Source organism: Prosopis cineraria, unplaced genomic scaffold (genome assembly GCF_029017545.1).
Source record: "Prosopis cineraria cultivar Desert tree isolate PC_DT_omini unplaced genomic scaffold, ASM2901754v1 PC10, whole genome shotgun sequence".
In the NCBI taxonomy this organism is placed as follows: Eukaryota; Viridiplantae; Streptophyta; class Magnoliopsida; order Fabales; family Fabaceae; genus Prosopis; species Prosopis cineraria.
In genome coordinates this window covers 12,684,806-12,701,283 of record NW_026555341.1, presented here as the reverse complement: position 1 = coordinate 12,701,283, position 16,478 = coordinate 12,684,806, and the positions used below count along the sequence as shown (strand labels likewise).

General features: G+C 35.6%; 2 protein-coding genes across 8 annotated transcripts; both read left to right on the top strand.

Moving 5' to 3' along the window:
- Positions 1–8,841: 8,841 nt before the first annotated feature.
- LOC129322414 (vegetative cell wall protein gp1-like) lies at positions 8,842–9,336 on the top strand. Its single transcript, XM_054968742.1, has one exon. The coding sequence runs from the start codon at positions 8,842–8,844 to the stop codon at positions 9,334–9,336; it is 495 nt and encodes a 164-aa protein (XP_054824717.1).
- On the top strand, positions 9,269–15,798 carry LOC129321950 (RNA-binding motif protein 25). Of its 7 annotated transcripts, XM_054967963.1 has the most exons (10): positions 9,271–9,408; positions 9,708–9,859; positions 9,966–10,041; positions 10,236–10,283; positions 10,761–11,020; positions 11,172–11,324; positions 12,742–13,150; positions 13,349–14,020; positions 14,103–14,704; positions 15,387–15,798. In XM_054967963.1, exons 4-10 carry the CDS (start codon positions 10,259–10,261, stop codon positions 15,636–15,638), a joined length of 2,373 nt encoding a protein of 790 aa, XP_054823938.1. In that variant the 5' UTR covers positions 9,271–9,408; positions 9,708–9,859; positions 9,966–10,041; positions 10,236–10,258; the 3' UTR covers positions 15,639–15,798. The 7 variants fall into 7 exon arrangements, with proteins under 7 accessions (XP_054823937.1, XP_054823940.1, XP_054823935.1 ...); XM_054967962.1 differs by lacking the exon at positions 9,708–9,859 and having other exon boundaries at positions 9,269–9,408; XM_054967961.1 differs by having other exon boundaries at positions 9,966–10,283.
- Positions 15,799–16,478: the final 680 nt, after the last annotated feature.

The following is a 16,478-nucleotide window of genomic DNA, read 5'->3' as shown; positions in this document are numbered from 1 at the left end:
TTAAAGAGGCATACAATAGGAATACTCAGATTCCTAAGCCTCCGAAACCTTTTTCTTTCTGTACCAGAGCTAAAGCTTATAAAATTTTAAAGAAAATAGATGAGTTTAGACACTCAGTAACCAAGGTAAGCCTACCTTATGTAATTGCATATCAATTGAATAAACATATAAGGTTGAAGTTGATTCTCTAAAATACACACTAACATATACAACACAAATTATTATTTCCCAATTAATTCATTTTCATCTCAATCACAAGGTACATTGCCACAACACACACAAACATGTGATAATGACCCAATTTATTATCTCAACTTACCACAAACTTAAACAACCATGAACTACCATAGAAGGTTGAAGGATCAAACCTGGGGATGTTCCCTTAGCACAGTGGGTGCAAGGAATTACCCATGCATTACCATGGGGAAAGTCGGTTGGGGTTGCCGTGAGGTAGCACAACACTCGTAGTAGTAGGCTCAAGGGGGTGTGACTATTATAGCCTGACTTCATTTTGTACCCATAATTATGGCTGAAATCACAATTGATTACATATATTAGACCTCTTTGGCCATACGCCACATCAAATTACTTAATTTTCACAATTGAACTTGATTAATTTCTTAATAATCCAAGCACTAAAATTTGAAATGTTACAACACTTACTTGTGAGACACGATTTCCCTTAATAATAAAAACTATAAGGTGTTATAACCCTAAGCTAGCCTCCTCATGAATTGACGGAGACTAGTTAGATTTGAATTTCTCAAAGAACAAGTAAGACAATCCCTCAACAATAATGGGACAATGACAATTCCAACGGTTAGAAGTCAAGTTAACTTTCGATTCTAATGATAAGCTGCTAATACCACATAGATTTACAACATTTACTCCTTTTTTTATGGGTGAACTCTTGCCTCATATAATCATGCCATGCATAATTATACAACAAGTAGCATGCATTCTTGTTCGTTAATAACATACTAATCATTGATATCATTTTCATGATAACAAAATCCACATTTTCCTAACACAATCATATCCACACAATAACTCAATTCATAATTTTTATCCCATCATACTTACTCAATAGCTCAAAAGTCAAAAAAAAAACACACACACACACAGAAATATTGATATAGCATTTTTATTAGTTCAACCACATTTACACATTTTACATAAAACTTGTTTCGCCACCATTTGCATCAAAACTTAGTTTTTCAAATATCACATGTTTATTAATCAAATCTTTTCAATACTAATCAATTAAACACACAAATGCACAAACTAAATTTGTTCTAATTACCTCAAATCTTTAAAAGGTTAAATGTTTACCCCTTAAAACACATACTTGCACAGCTCACAAGCTTAGATGGTGCAAATTTTAATTAGTCTATAATTTAATCATAAGAATAATCATTAATATCCTCATTAGGATAAATATCAACACTTAACTTACTACTCTCAACTAATAAAATAATAACCCCTCACTTTTAAACATACCAATAGGTCTATTAGTTTCCTTTAACTTATAATGGGCTTGATACACTATTAAATCACCATTAATGGCATTTAAACTCATCTAACCACCTTCATTAAAGCTATTTTCGAGTATTTATGTCACCCACCAACCAACAACTTATCAGGTTTAAATAATCTAAATAACTTTCATTAACTCTATTTAAGTTAATATGTTTGGATCTATAACCATTATATGCTGAAGAGCACTTCCTTAACTCAAACCCTAACTCAACTCTTCAAAAACAAGAAGAAAGGTGAAGGAAAAGGGCATATGAGACTTACTATTAGTGTTTAGAGGCTCTAAAATATCCTTTATGATCCTCAAATTCGAGCCTTAGTGGGGCAAATAATGTGCTCTTCATTTTCTCCCTTTCCTTTTTTCTAATTTTTGACCATGATGAAGATGAAATTTGATCAAATAACAAAATAGTAGAAATTTGACCATATGATACGACGCATGCAGCATATGCAATAGAACATAGCATAAAGAGGCCGAAGCTTTGTGAACTCACACATATGCGCTATGGTGGAGGTGGTTCACACTGTGGCATGTGATATAAAATCTTTTTTATTTTTCTCACTTTTTGATGTTCGAGTGATCCGACTTTACTTTGGGCCTAAATTTAAGGCTGAAATTACAACAAAAAACATCCATTAGACCTCTCTGACTACATACCACATTGATTTATTTAATTATCCTAATTAGGCTTGGTTTATCAAGGTTGAATTTTCTAGGATGTCATATATATCAACATAATCAATGCATATGTCAATGTACATATGTATCACAATTCACAATTCACACATGCATGATTCTAAGTCTAGTTGAACCTCCTTAATGCTAACAATTGAATCTATGGGCTAAACACATAACTGGGCCAAAGTCTATGTGACTAAACTGACCTGAGATCATCGAATAGGGAAGGCAACTTAGCCAAGGCTACATTTTACTTTTAGACCATGAATTCCCCCTTTACATAACATATAGTCAAGGTGTTGCATGCCTACTAGGGCCACCCACGATGTCAGTATGTACTATATGATTTTGCACTACTCTTCACCTAGGGTGAATCTCCTACCCTCACATATTCCCAATCATGCATCATGCATACTCCATTATCACATCATGATTATCATGCTTATATCACTATTATCATATATTAAGTTCACAAATTTATATACATGATTACATAAAAGCATATAAATGAAGTATTGTTTTTAAAATTATCTTTCCCATTTCACACATGTTTCTAAAATTGACTCACACACACACATGCTTACATATATAATACATAACTATTATTTTCATTTTCATAAAATCTCATCAATGGTTTAACAAGCCAATAAATAGAGTAAACTATCCAATTATCTCAACTTTTTTGTTATTGAAAAGGGTTACCTATAGAATACCAAAGCTTCACAAGCCTCTATAAGCTCAAAAGGGTTATAAGCAACTAAAATCTACATAATTAAATACTAATAATTAATTATTGATTCTAACATAAGCTATCATTTAGCTCAATTTAGCTATCTATAACTTTAAAACTTTATCACTGACCAGTCTAACACCCTAACAATGTTCCATTAACTTCATTTAGCTTCCACATGCTCATACAATGCTAGATCAAAGTCCATATTGCCCTTAAAGTCCCAATTTAGCCTCAAGTTCTTCCAAATCCTAGGACCTAACTTCAAAACATCATAAAATCACTAAACATATGTATAGAAACTTAAATTAACTCCTAATAGGTTTGGACAAAACATTCTAAGAGACAAAATCAACATCTCCTAATATCCAAACTCTAAGAAATTTGCATAAGGAGGTAGGCGAAGCTTACCTAGTTTGAATCTAACTTAAAAACCCTTCAAAGTGTTGAAGAATCCAAGCCTTACAGCCCCAAGAAGTTCCTCCATTACTCCTCACATGTTCTCCTCCCCTTCCTTCTATTTTAGGTGCATTTTTACATATGGATTATCCTTAAAAATGTACATTCATTATGACGCACAATGCTTGAGCTGCAGCAAATGGCACAATGTCCTACATCACAAACTAGGCCATCCACTTGGGCTCAATTGGCCTAATACTCATTCTAGCATGATTTGAAGGCTAACTAAAGTCCAACAAGACTGTTAGCCATCTGGGAATGAAATTAACTCAATTGAAACTCTAATAAACTAATTTACCCTCACCAATTAATGAAATTCCAAATTTTAAAAATTCATGACATTATAATTCTCCCTTCACATTAGGAATTTTTCCCTTAAAATTCAATAAACCAACATGCAACATACCTATGAAAATAAGTGGGAAATTTCTATTTCATCTCATCCTCGGTCTCCTAAGTAGCACCACCGAAAGTCATTCCCTCCCTGATGATTTTGGCTAATCAACTAGTTTGGCTACTTAACTGTTATCCCTTTACACCCATTATCGTCCTAACTCTACTCTATAAAACAAATTCTCTTAAACCCACCTCCTATAGTTTGAGATTGGAGATGGATTTAGCTAGTACTCCCTAAATTAAGATGCGTGGGAAATATTATGAACCCCAGGGAAAGAGGTGGTAGTGTGACCTAATAGATGACTGGCCCAATCTTCTCCAGGATCTTAAAGGACCAACAAATTTGGGAGTTAAAATCTGTGCCTCAACTTGACCTCCTAATTCCCAATCATCGGTATGACCTTCTAAAACATAAAAGTCACCTACATAAATCTCTATCAGCCTTCTCTATCTATCTATAGAACTCTTTTATCTAATTGTAGCCACTATAGTTTTCACTCTTGTGTCAATTTTTTAGGTGGTCTAATCTACTAGCTTTGGCCTAATAATGCCCCTTCTTCCTTAAATTGATTGAACACAGGTGATTTACATTCTTGTCCATAATGCCTTATATGGGGTAATCTAAAACATGTTTACTTCATGATTACACTTCCTTATAGTTTAAACTTAACCATATTGCATTTATTTTGGTGGTGTTGCCTTATCATTGATAACGAAAAACTCTGACAAATGGACAACTATTTGTCATCCAAGTTCCTAGTAGCTAATCTATCAGTTTGGGAGTAGAAAGGTTGTGGTTAAAAGATTTGATCACAAACTAAGGCTATTTAACTATGGCCTTAGAGGTTATCATATAGCTATACTAACCAAGAATTGGCTAGTATGAAAAATTGGTTTAATAAATTAGTTAACTTACAATCCACTTTTATCATTTTCTATATCGTATCCCAATATAGCCATCATATCCTCATACATATGTTAATTTGCTCAATTCATTCATCACATCTTCACTATGCAACTCTAATTAATTAGTTCTACTGTGTTTAAACTATTTGTGGATTTCTCTATTGGGTTAAGTATCATCACTCTAATATGACTTTCTATGTATCATGTTTCTTACTCCTCCACATCTAGTTCTCAGTAATTCATCAATAACTAGAAAAACTATCTAAATTTGTAATTCAACTACACAACCTGTTTCTAACAAGTATTTCTATATTACCTATAACTAATTATTAAAGTTCCAAATAATAATTAATTCCAAAAATCACAATCTTAAATTTCTACAACTTAGGGTTCCTCTGAAATTCCCAAGTTTCAATTTAAATCCAAACAATCAATTCTAAACCAATTAAATACTTAATTCAACCCACATTAACATATTTAAACACAAATTAATTAGTTAGAACAACCCTATATTCAAAATTATAGAAATCACAATTTCTCCATTGTCAAAGATTTCAGAAACAAATAGGAAATATAGCAAAAACAAAATATTTATGATACTTATTTAATCATAAAAAAACTTCAAAACACATCCAAAATATCTCATAGGGAAAATCATTCTAAGGTCCCATGGATACACTGAAGTTCCATGAATTCATCAAAAAGCCACCAGATCCCAAGGGACTAAAGGGTGAATAAGTCTAAAAATAAAATTACTACTTTGTCCTTTATCATTAAAAAGGAAATCTTGCTTAAACGCATATCTCACGAAACCCATGATCAGCGAGACTGAAGATTGATGCGCATCCATGATTGTTGATCACAGTAGGGTAATTTTCACTTCCCCATATCTATAATTACTGTCGTCGTCTTCATCTAAGTGAGGTGGGAGTGTTCATCCGTGACTGCAGTATTTCATCGCACGACAGAAAACAATACAGTGATTGTTGAGCGAGTAAATGATTTTTCATGCGTTAATGATTTCATTATTTTTTAAGGGTAGGATAATGCTTTCTGGGTATGCTTACGATCATTTGATTTGCATAGCTAATGGGTATGGATTCATCTAGTGCGACATTGGTATGTTGAAAATATCTAATACGAGCAACTCTACATATTGTCAATAGTGTATTCTTGTGTTGTCAATATGCTATTGATAGTTATCGATGCACTATATTGTACAGGATGACTTGTAAGAATACTTATACCACCAAAAAACATGTATTATGTTATGTTTTTTTTTCATATAGGGGACATTTTTTATATTATTCTCAAGCATGTGATGCAAGCTTCTTTTGTTAAAAAATCTCTATTATGAAACAACATTGCTTCTTGTCAATAGTGGATAAATGCATTGACATTATGCTATGTATAGTTGTCAATACACTGTGTGTAGTGTTGGTTGACCTGTAAGATGGCAAGCTCTTCTGGAGAACATATATTATATTTTTTTCCATGTAGGGAACATTTTCAAAATTATGACCAAGGAAGTATGCAATATGTTAGGGGGAGTGTTAGAACAAGAACAATAAAGGAGCGGGCAACGTATGAAGAGTTGACAAGAATAATATCATCAAATGAGTAGCACATACATGCTCTTGTTTAGCATAGCAAATGAATAGAATACCTTGTGTGCATGCATGTGCAGCAATCAAGCTAGTTTATGGCAATGTGTATAATTTTGTAGATGAATGTTACAAGTTTACCACTCAATAGAAGATATATGCCAACAACATGAGGCTAATAGCCATACATGACTATCCATGTCTATAAGCATTGACGATGACAAATTTATTAACCCAAACCTGCTTGAAGCTACCAATGACTATAAAGCCTTTGGGTAGGCCAAAGCGTAAAAGAAGGGAATCTTAAATCCAAAACAAAAGAGTTTATCATTGTGCAAGATGTCATAAGACTGGTCATATCTCCAAGACTTGCAAAAATCCTAATCCATGCTAGAAAATATCAGAGACAAGTGTACTTTTTTGTTTATATATTTGGAATTTATTTTTTTGTTTATTGCACCTAATGTATCAGCACTTGTCAACGAAGAATGCATAGTTTGTTAATGAAGTGATAACTTATAATTAATGGCTAATGGCGAGTAGTCAGTTGGTTCTTGTAACTGGTTAATTTTTAAAGGGAATTATTGCACTTAATGTGTCAGCAATTGTCAGTAAAAAATGCAGAGCTTGTCAATATAATGATAACTTGTAGTCAATGGCCAATAGCAAGTAGTCAACGGGTTCTTGTAACTTGTTGATTTTTAAAGGAAATAACCGTACTTAATGTATTAACACTTATTAATGGCGAATGCATAGTTTGTTAAGATAGTGATAACTTGCAGTCAATGGCCAATAGCAAGTAGTCAACAAATTCTTATAACTAGTTAATTTTTAAAGAGAATAATAGTACTTAATGTATCAGCACTTGTCAATGGTGAATGCATAGTTTGTTAATATAGTGATAACCATTTCTCAATTGCCAACAGCAAATAATCAACTTGTAACTTGTTGATTTTTAAAGAGAATAACAGCACCTAAAGTATCAACACTTGTCAATAGTGAATGCATAGCTTGTCAATATAGTGATAACCACTTGTCAATTGCTAACAGCAAGTAATCAATAGGTTCTTGTAGTTTGTTGATTTTTAAAAGGAATAATAGCACCTAATGTATCAGCACTAATCAATAGCGAATGCATAACTTATTAATAAAGAGAAAACCACTTGTCAATTACAGTTGGCCACTTGTCAACATTTAATTAATAAAACAAACTATTTGTCACATTTACAAACTTATAATCTCCATTCATAATAACATTGTTTAAGTTAACTACACGAAATAGGCTAACTATATAAAAGGACATAATTATCAATAAAGTTATATCCTAAAGTTCTATCAATAATCTTCTATTTCCTCTTCTTCCTTTCCTAGGATCTTTCTAACAAGGATATGGCTTTGTGCTCCTTCACATTGTTATAATGACTCAATAGCCACCATAAAAATTCTATCTTCTTTTTATAGAGGTAATCCTGCACCGCAAGTCATTCTTATGAGGTATAATAGAGATTTTGCAATAAAAAAAGCTTGCATCACATGCTTGAGAGTAATATATAAAATGTCCTCTATATGAAAAAAAATAATATAATACATGTTTTTCGGTGATATAAGCATTTTTACAAGTCATTCTGCATAATACAGTGCATCGACAACTATCGATAGCATATTGACAATACAAGAATATACTATTGACAACATGTAGAGTTGTTCGTATCAGATATTTTTCAACGTATCAATGTCGCACCAGATGAATCCATACCTATTAGCTATGCAAATCAAATGATCTTAGGCATACCCAGAAAGCATTATCCTACCCTTAAACAATAATGAAATTATTAACGCATGAGAAATCGTTTACTCGTTCAACAATCACTGTATTGTTTTATGTCGTGTGATGAAATACTACAGTCGTGAATGAACACTCTCACCTCGCTTAGATGAAGATAATGACAGTAATCATAGATATGAGGAAGTGAAAATTATCCTACCGTGATCAACAATCATGGATGTGCATCAATCTTCAATCTCGCTGATCATGGGTTTCGTGAGATCTGTGTTCAAGTAAGATTTCTTTTTTAATGATAAAGGACAAATTAATAATTTTATTTTTATACTTATTCACCTTTAAGTCCCTTAGGATCTGATAATTATTTGATGAATTCATAAAATTTTAATGTATTTTGAATGCTTCCACGCAATGATTTTTCCTGTTTTGTAATGGAAATGCTGCTTCCATTTCATCACTCTTGCATCCCAACGGGCTTAACTTGTTTCCGTCAGATGCGAAATCACTATTGCCCAAGTCCCCCAGGGGGAAACGTGTCTAGTTTTGTAGGGTTTATGGAAGATATAGCGAACCAGGAGATTCCTCCCTCCGATCACACACGTACTCTTTCTCTCTCCTTACAAAACCTCTAGGGCACAAAACGATCCGATTAACTTGCACCATCAATCATCAATCAAGAGCCACTTGTAAGCAGACGTCCCTCAATCGCAATTTCACTGATCTCCGTTTCCTTCCACCGAGTTCTTCCATGGCGGATTCCACCTCTTCTCCTGCCATTTCAGAACCCAACCCGCAAAGAGCTGACTCGGGGGCTCCCAATTCTCATCAGAATCAACCCGATCCGGTTCCTCCCTCCGCACCCCCGGCAGTACAACCTCTGCCATCATCCTCTGCGCCCGTCGGGGCAGTAAACCCTAACTTGAGCCCATCAGGACTACCCCCGCCGCCTCCTTCAATTTCATATGCGGCGGCGGGGGCGGCAACCCAAGTCTCTGGGGGAGCCGTTGCACCTCCCGTCGTGCCATCGTTCAGGCCAGTAGCTCCGCAGACTCCTCATTTTTCTCCCATACCTAACCCTCTCAACTATCAAAACCCAGCTGTTCAGCCGCCCGGTGTAACTTCTGCCTCCCCAATGACTCCCGGTGTGGCTAGTAGTGCGGGAGCGGTTTCAGTGCCAGCGCAGATGCAGCCAATGATGGTTCCTTATCAGATTCCCCCGGTCAGCCTGCAAATCCGGCCTTGAGACCCTTTGCACCAATGCCCAATGGTTATACTGCCATACCAGGAGCTCCGCAAGGGACCATGCCTCCACCGGGTGGGTTACGTTGTATTCATCATCCGTGTATTACGGTTGTTTTCTTTTGCTTTTAGCTGTGTTTACGTATTCAGATTGGTTTCGACATTAGAAACTTTGTATTTTCCTCCCCACTGGTATGAAAAATTGGAAAGGGAGATGAAAGAAGAGAGGAAGAGAAAGAATTAGATGAAAAGAGTCTCCGTTAACTAACATACTTGTTTTCCTTCCTCTCTTTCGGGACGTTGTGTATGTAGAGAAAGTGGCTAGGCAAACAAATCCAACTAACTACCCAATCCTTCTATTATTCATATCATCAGGTAGCAGGGCCCAAGTGTGCTTGACTGACTGACATACGTTACTCTCTTGCTTCTAGCCTTGGGCGCTCTAAGAACTAAGATTATTGTGTATTGGCTAAACAGAAGGAATCAACGCCTTGTTAAAATGCTATTATCTTTATGATAACTTTTAGGTATGTTATATAGTGGGGAAGAGTTTGTTTTAGTTGAATTCGGAGATTTAGAAACTTCATGTTGGTTAGATAAGGGGTATCGATGACAGGATGTTTTCTCCTACAGTGTCTTGATTGAATACATTGAGAAAGATTGGAAGGCTTCATATTGCTTAAAGATCTCCCTCTACAACTCTTTCTTGGTATGCACGTATTTGCTTGGTTTCTTGCTTGTCTTTTGCTAAAGTTGGGAACAAAGTTTACACAGAGATATTAACAGTGGAAAAATTATGTTATCTTGTCATTCTAAACAATATGTGGTTGTGTCATGATCATAGTGGGCTACTTTATGCTAGTTATAAAAGTACTTTTCCTTCAATGATTTTATGAATTCCAGAAGCCGACCGTATTTGCAACTGAATGCACGTTGGCCTTGTGTCCCAAGGTATTGCAATCTTTTCAATTCTCTTTTTCTCTATTGCGGTTTCCATTCTTTCTTTTTCTTGGTGCATCTTGGGTTGCTGACAACTGATATGTATAAAAAGAATAATTAATTCAACTAGAATTTCATCTTATTAAATTCTGCATACATGAGATGTTGGAAGTCTCATGTTACTTGCAATTGGTGGATGGGATAATTTGAAGAGGCTGCAAGTAATCAAACAAAGGTAAGCGCTTTTTACATAACTGTGAATTACAAACTCGTTGGTACTTCTTAATTTCTGCTTCAGGTGTCATATCAGAAGGTGATTTTTGGATGTGCTGCCATCTATATTATGCTTTTGATGTGTGGTAACAACATTCATTTGTTATTGTTGCATTTTTTGACACATTTTGATTGCCATTCGTAATAGTTCTTGCTACAATCCACTCATGACCATGCTCTGACATATCTGCATAGTGTCTGTTTGAATTTGTGCAGGAATGCCCAGGTTTCCACACCCTTATGGAACTATGGTTCGTCCTTCATTTCCTCCACGCCCACCTGGAGCTGTTAATGTGCTTCCAGCTGTATCACGCCCACCCGTAGCAGGAATCCCTCCTGTTCGCCCTGTCATTCCTCCTGTGGTTAGACCAGTGGTTGCTCCTAACATTACACCTGCTGATAAACCACAAACTACGGTTTATATTGGAAAGATTGCATCAACAGTGGAAAATGAATTCATGCTTTCACTACTTCAGGTAAATTTTTAACAATTCTTTGTTTCCTGTTCAAGAGCAGGTTTGTTTGGGCTTACTTCTGTAGTTCTTGTCCCAAAGTTCCTAAAATGCTCTTGAAAATCTGGCTTAAAATCTATGAGTTTTGATATGTAGATTATGTTCTTTCTTGTAGTTATGTGGACCTATCAAGAGTTGGAAACGTCCTCAAAATCCAACAAATGGAACTCCTTTAAGCTTTGGATTTTGGGAGTTTGATTCTGCTGAAGGCGTTCTCCGTGCATTGCGTCTGCTCAATAATTTGAATGTTGATGGGCAAGAATTAATGGTATCTTCAATTATATTTTCTAGAAATCCTTGCATTAGAGCTATCTTTACTTATCTGTTTTACTATGAGATGTAAAAAGCGTGAACATAACTTTTCATGTTATAGATGAAATTTTTAGTGACTTTAGTTCAGGCAGTTGAGTTACTTGTTAATTAAGTTCTTGAGATGTTATAAACTGTTTGCTGCCTTCTTTCTGTTGATTTAGTGCTATTTGAAATAAAAAAAATTGAAATCCTTTTGACATGATACGAGGACTTCTGCATGATTTTAGGGTTCTTTTTTTTTTTAAAAAAAAAAAACCATGCCTTGCCACATAAGTTGTTAGTATAAGGAGCATTGAATAGTGCTAGGATTGTGTAAGCTATTCATCCTATTTCTCTATACTATCTTGTGTTGTTACATAATGTATGGCATAATGGATTGTGTAACATGATATGAAATTACAAGCATGTCTATGTTGAGAAATATATAAAACAATAGAAAGAAATGCATGCTAAATGGTGATAGGGACGAATAAGAAAGGAGGGCAAACACCCCCGCCAAAAGAAAAAAAGAAATTTTATTTGAACTCCTTATATCATCAGGTAATTCTGTTTGCCCTGGGTTGTGATATATACAGTGACTGCTTAAAGAACACCTTAGCTAAATAAGACTATACAATTTGTTGTGGATGCCAAAGATCATATTAAGCTAAATTGTCCTGGCATATACTGTATGGCATGTTCTTTTGCAGTATGCCAAATAATTAAACATGACAGTATCTGTGAAATCTGGGTGCAGCCTGCACTAGTTTCTTATGGCTGTTTCAGCCTTGTTTTTATCAATCCCTGTAGACTCCAAACCTAGTCAATTTTTTGAATGAATTACCAGAATGAATGTCTGTTTTTTTAGTGTTTTTAATTAGGCATTTCCCCTCAATGTTGGGGAGTTTTTCTACTGTGGGGGACCCGTGTTTCAATAACAGTACATAAAATTATGATTTGAGTTGTGCACCAGACCAGTGTTTCAAAAACAGTACGTAAAATTATGATTTGAGTTGTGCACCCAAAAGAAGTGATTTAATTTTATTAAGCAGGGATGTTGAACTTTGGTTGATACCATTTTTAAAGTGCTTCTTCATCGTACTTTGAACATAAGCTTAATCAGGATTGAGACAATATTTTCATTGAAAAATTGTTTTTGAGCTGTCTCCCTCATCTTTCGCTTTTTCAATAAGTTTGTATTGGGATTAGTTTTGTATATTCTTGAATTAGCTGTTCAGTTAAAAATAGTGCCATGGGAGCTTATCCTTGGAGTTGGATGTATAGAACATCTATCTTGTACCAAAGAATCCACCAAATTACTTTGATCTAATTGCACGGTTGTTTGACATTGTTATCCTTGGTTTGATGAGTCATTCTTTACATTTGGCCAATAGGTCAATCCTAATGATGCTACGAAAGAATATCTGGAGAAGTATGTTAAGAAGAAAAATGAGAACTTGCAAAAGGATACGCAGGCTGTTGGATCTGACAAAGATGATGAGAATGCACCACCTTCGAATGCAAAAGAGGATGAAAAGCCAGATGACTCAAAGAAAGATGACAGCAAGTCAGGGAACAAGGAAAATCATAATGCGACAAATCTTGGTATCATTACTGATGAAGACAGGGAAGCTGATAGAGAGGCCTTGGAGAAGATTACAAACATGATAGAGGAGAGACTGAAGACAAGACCTTTACCTCCACCTCCTGCACAGGCAGCTCCTGATGGCGCTGCAAACTCAGCTTTGGAACAACCTTCAAAGGCAAGAGATGGAGACTCTGATGCAGATACAGTGAATAATGGTGAGTTGGAAAAGCGGACAGAAGGAAGTTTCCTTTTGCTATGTTTGTCATCCGTTGACCTTTTCTACTTATTGGCATAACAGTTTATTTATTTGTAATATTTTTGGACACATGTTATCCTTGGAGGAATAGTACCCTTTCTTTTCGTGCACTGTTGTAGAAATAGTCCAACCAACAACTTTACTTTTTAAATTGTAGAAGCAGGTGATGATAGAAATGACAAGGAAACAAATAGTGAGAACAAAGCAACCAGTGAACATGATAAGCCTGAGACCCCTGATAGAAGGCATGATAGGAGGAGCAGAGAAAGAGACCGAGATAGAGAACTAAAACGAGAAAAGGATAGGGAGCTTGAAAGATATGAAAGAGAAGCAGAGCGGGAACGCATTAGGAAAGAGAGGGAACAGAGGAGGAGGATTGAGGAGGCTGAGCGCCAGTACGAAACATGTTTGAAGGATTGGGAGTATAGGGAAAGAGAGAGAGAGAAAGAACGTCAATATGAGAAGGAGAAGGAGAAAGAACGGGAGCGCAAACGTAGAAAGGAGATACTTTATGACGAAGAGGATGATGATGATGATTCAAGGAAGAGGTGGCGCAGAAGTGCGTTAGATGAGAAACGAAAGAAAAGAATGCGGGAAAAGGAAGAGGACCTGGCTGACAGACAAAAGGAAGAGGAAGAAATTGCTGATGCCAAAAGGAGGGCTGAGGAGGATCAACAACTGAAGCAGCAGAGAGATGCACTGAGGCTATTTTCTGAGCATGTCAATGGTGGTGAAAAAAGTATGGCTACTGAGGATATGACTAATCAGGCCAAAAATATTGTTCCTCAACAAGACACTGTTGCTGACCATGGTTATGAAGGCCATATAGGTAATTCTCAAAATTATGTTTTCATTTTATCCATTTTTTATACTTTCTTTGTATTGAAGATCAGGTTTCCTTTTCATGAAAGGTGATGGTAATCCGCTAAATGGCATCAATGATGAATCAACCATGGCATCAGTTGCTGTTTCTGATGCACGACAGAGTGGCAATGTCCCTGCTAAGAAGTTGGGTTTTGGATTGGTTGGTTCTGGGAAAAGAACTACTGTTCCTTCTGTCTTCCATGAGGATGAGGAGGATGATGCACGCAAGGATAAAAAGATGAGGCCTCTGGTTCCAATTGATTACTCAACTGAAGAACTGCAGGCTGTTCAATCAACTGTTTCTGGGGCCCCACCTGCAAATTTGGCTGCAGCAGCGGAATTTGCTAAGCGCTTATCCAATGCCAATATCAAGGAAGAGAAGGTAGATGGAGATTGGGATAGAATTAGGCGTTCTAGTGAGAAGTCTAACTACCGAGATAGGGACAGGAATGATGAAGATGGCTCTCACAACAAAGATGAAAGCAGGGAAAAAATTTCTGATCGTGACAGGGATCGAGATCGTGGGTTGGAGAAATTGAAGACATCAGATAACAAAAAGCTATTAGATGCGAAACAGTTGATTGATATGATACCGAAGACCAAAGATGAGCTCTTCTCATATGAGATAAATTGGGCAGTGTATGACAAGGTAAATGATCTTAATCTGGCAAATTCACTTGTGCAATTCATACTCCTAACGTAATGAAGCTGATTGCATAAATCATGACTGATGCTTTGATTAGCATATGGTGCCAGATGATATGTGGGGATCTTTTTGTGGCTGGTTAGATGTAGCTGTTTGCATATAGAGGCACTATTTTATGGAACTAAGGGAGCAAAATGTTTGTATTCTTTATAATCTTTTAGAATCCGTAAAATTTTTTCTCAATAATGGTGATGGAAGAATCTCATTAAACTTCTTCACTTTGGAATTGAAAGAAAGATAAAATTGGATGAAATATGCTAAATGCATGGTGTCTAGAGAGGAGCTCATTGGTTCTTCACTTATATTTTGGTTTTTTAATTTATATATTTAAATATTTGTTGACAATTTAATTTCAATAAGAATAGCCTTTTTGACTTGTTGATTATTGATGCTCACAATGTTTATCTGTAAGAGTTTCTGATGATTAGGGTTAGGTTACAAATTTGGCTTTGAAAATGATTGAACTTTTTCGGCATGTACTGATATGCTTTATTTGTTTTTTTGGGTCTTTGCTCCCCGAGAATCTCCTTTTTTAAAATTATTTTTAATTAATTAAAAGAAAGCTAGTTGTTGACTATTTCAACCTGTTGGAAAAATTTTAATTTCATATTATTTGCTCCTACAGCACCATCTACATGAAAGAATGAGACCGTGGATATCAAAGAAGATCACAGAGTTCTTGGGGGAAGAAGAAACGACATTGGTAGATTACATAGTTTCAAGTACACAGGAACATGTGAAAGCATCGCAGATGCTGGAGCTGCTCCAATCCATTTTAGATGAAGAAGCTGAAATGTTCGTTCTCAAGATGTGGAGGATGCTTATTTTTGAAATAAAGAAGGTGGAGACAGGCCTTGCTTTGAGGTCAAAATCTTGATTCTATATATTTTTTTTAATGCACATGCTCTATTTTTTGATGCTGGACCGAATTTTTCCCCACAATGCCCTTAGTTGGTTATGTCTTAACCCAAAAAGTGTACATTGGAATGCCTGATCATCAACGCATTAATGCAATATTTTATTCTGTATTGCTTCAAGATTCCATCACATGTCTAGACAGCTCATATTTTGCAATGGCAGTGTTTTTTAGCCATTGAGGTTCTGGTGAAGATCAGGTTAAATTTTGTAGGTTTTATCCTTTGAGATGTGAATAGTTTGTACGTTGATGTTTGCTGAGCGCTGATACTCATTTTCTTCTCTTGTATCAGTTGTTGATTCCTGCTATAATCTTGTATTTTCTCTTAATGTCAATTCTGTAGTTTGCAAGATTGGGTGTTTCAATCCCCTCCCCCTCTTGAAATTCTCCTAGCTAAATATCTGATGGAGGCTGGGAAGTCTATTTCGTAGTTTTTTTTTCTGTTCCTTGGAACCTTAATGTGTTTGCTTGATTTTTTGCGTTCTTTTTGTTGCTGGTTTCTGGCAGAACACTGTCTCCGTTTGTTTGCTTATTGGCCAAAAAAAAATTCTAGAGTGTGCCCTTGTCCAAGTGTATTATTTTTCAGTACCGAATTAAATTCTCTTGCGATATAATTGTCGCTTGAGAATAGAAATAGATTGAGGTTTCGTAAACTTGATGGAATTATTGACAATGCTTTGTATATTGGTTCGTCTTATTAGGTGGTTGCTGTAGATTCTCTTATTTCTTGTTCTAGTTTGATTGTCACTTGATTAGTTGGAAAATAAAGTTATGTTTTAAGAATTAGTCATATTCTGTATG

What these genes read in the sequence shown, in the direction of transcription:
- LOC129322414 (XM_054968742.1), top strand. Translation starts at nt 8,842, where the DNA reads ATGGCGGATTCCACCTCTTCTCCTGCCATTTCAGAACCCAACCCGCAA.
- LOC129321950 (XM_054967959.1), top strand. Translation starts at nt 9,351, where the DNA reads ATGCCCAATGGTTATACTGCCATACCAGGAGCTCCGCAAGGGACCATG. An exon ending in AGGGACCATGCCTCCACCGG is followed by an intron (nt 9,409 to 10,760) that starts GTGGGTTACGTT and finishes GAATTTGTGCAG; the next exon opens with GAATGCCCAGGTTTCCACAC. An exon ending in TGCAGATACAGTGAATAATG is followed by an intron (nt 13,151 to 13,348) that starts GTGAGTTGGAAA and finishes TTTAAATTGTAG; the next exon opens with AAGCAGGTGATGATAGAAAT.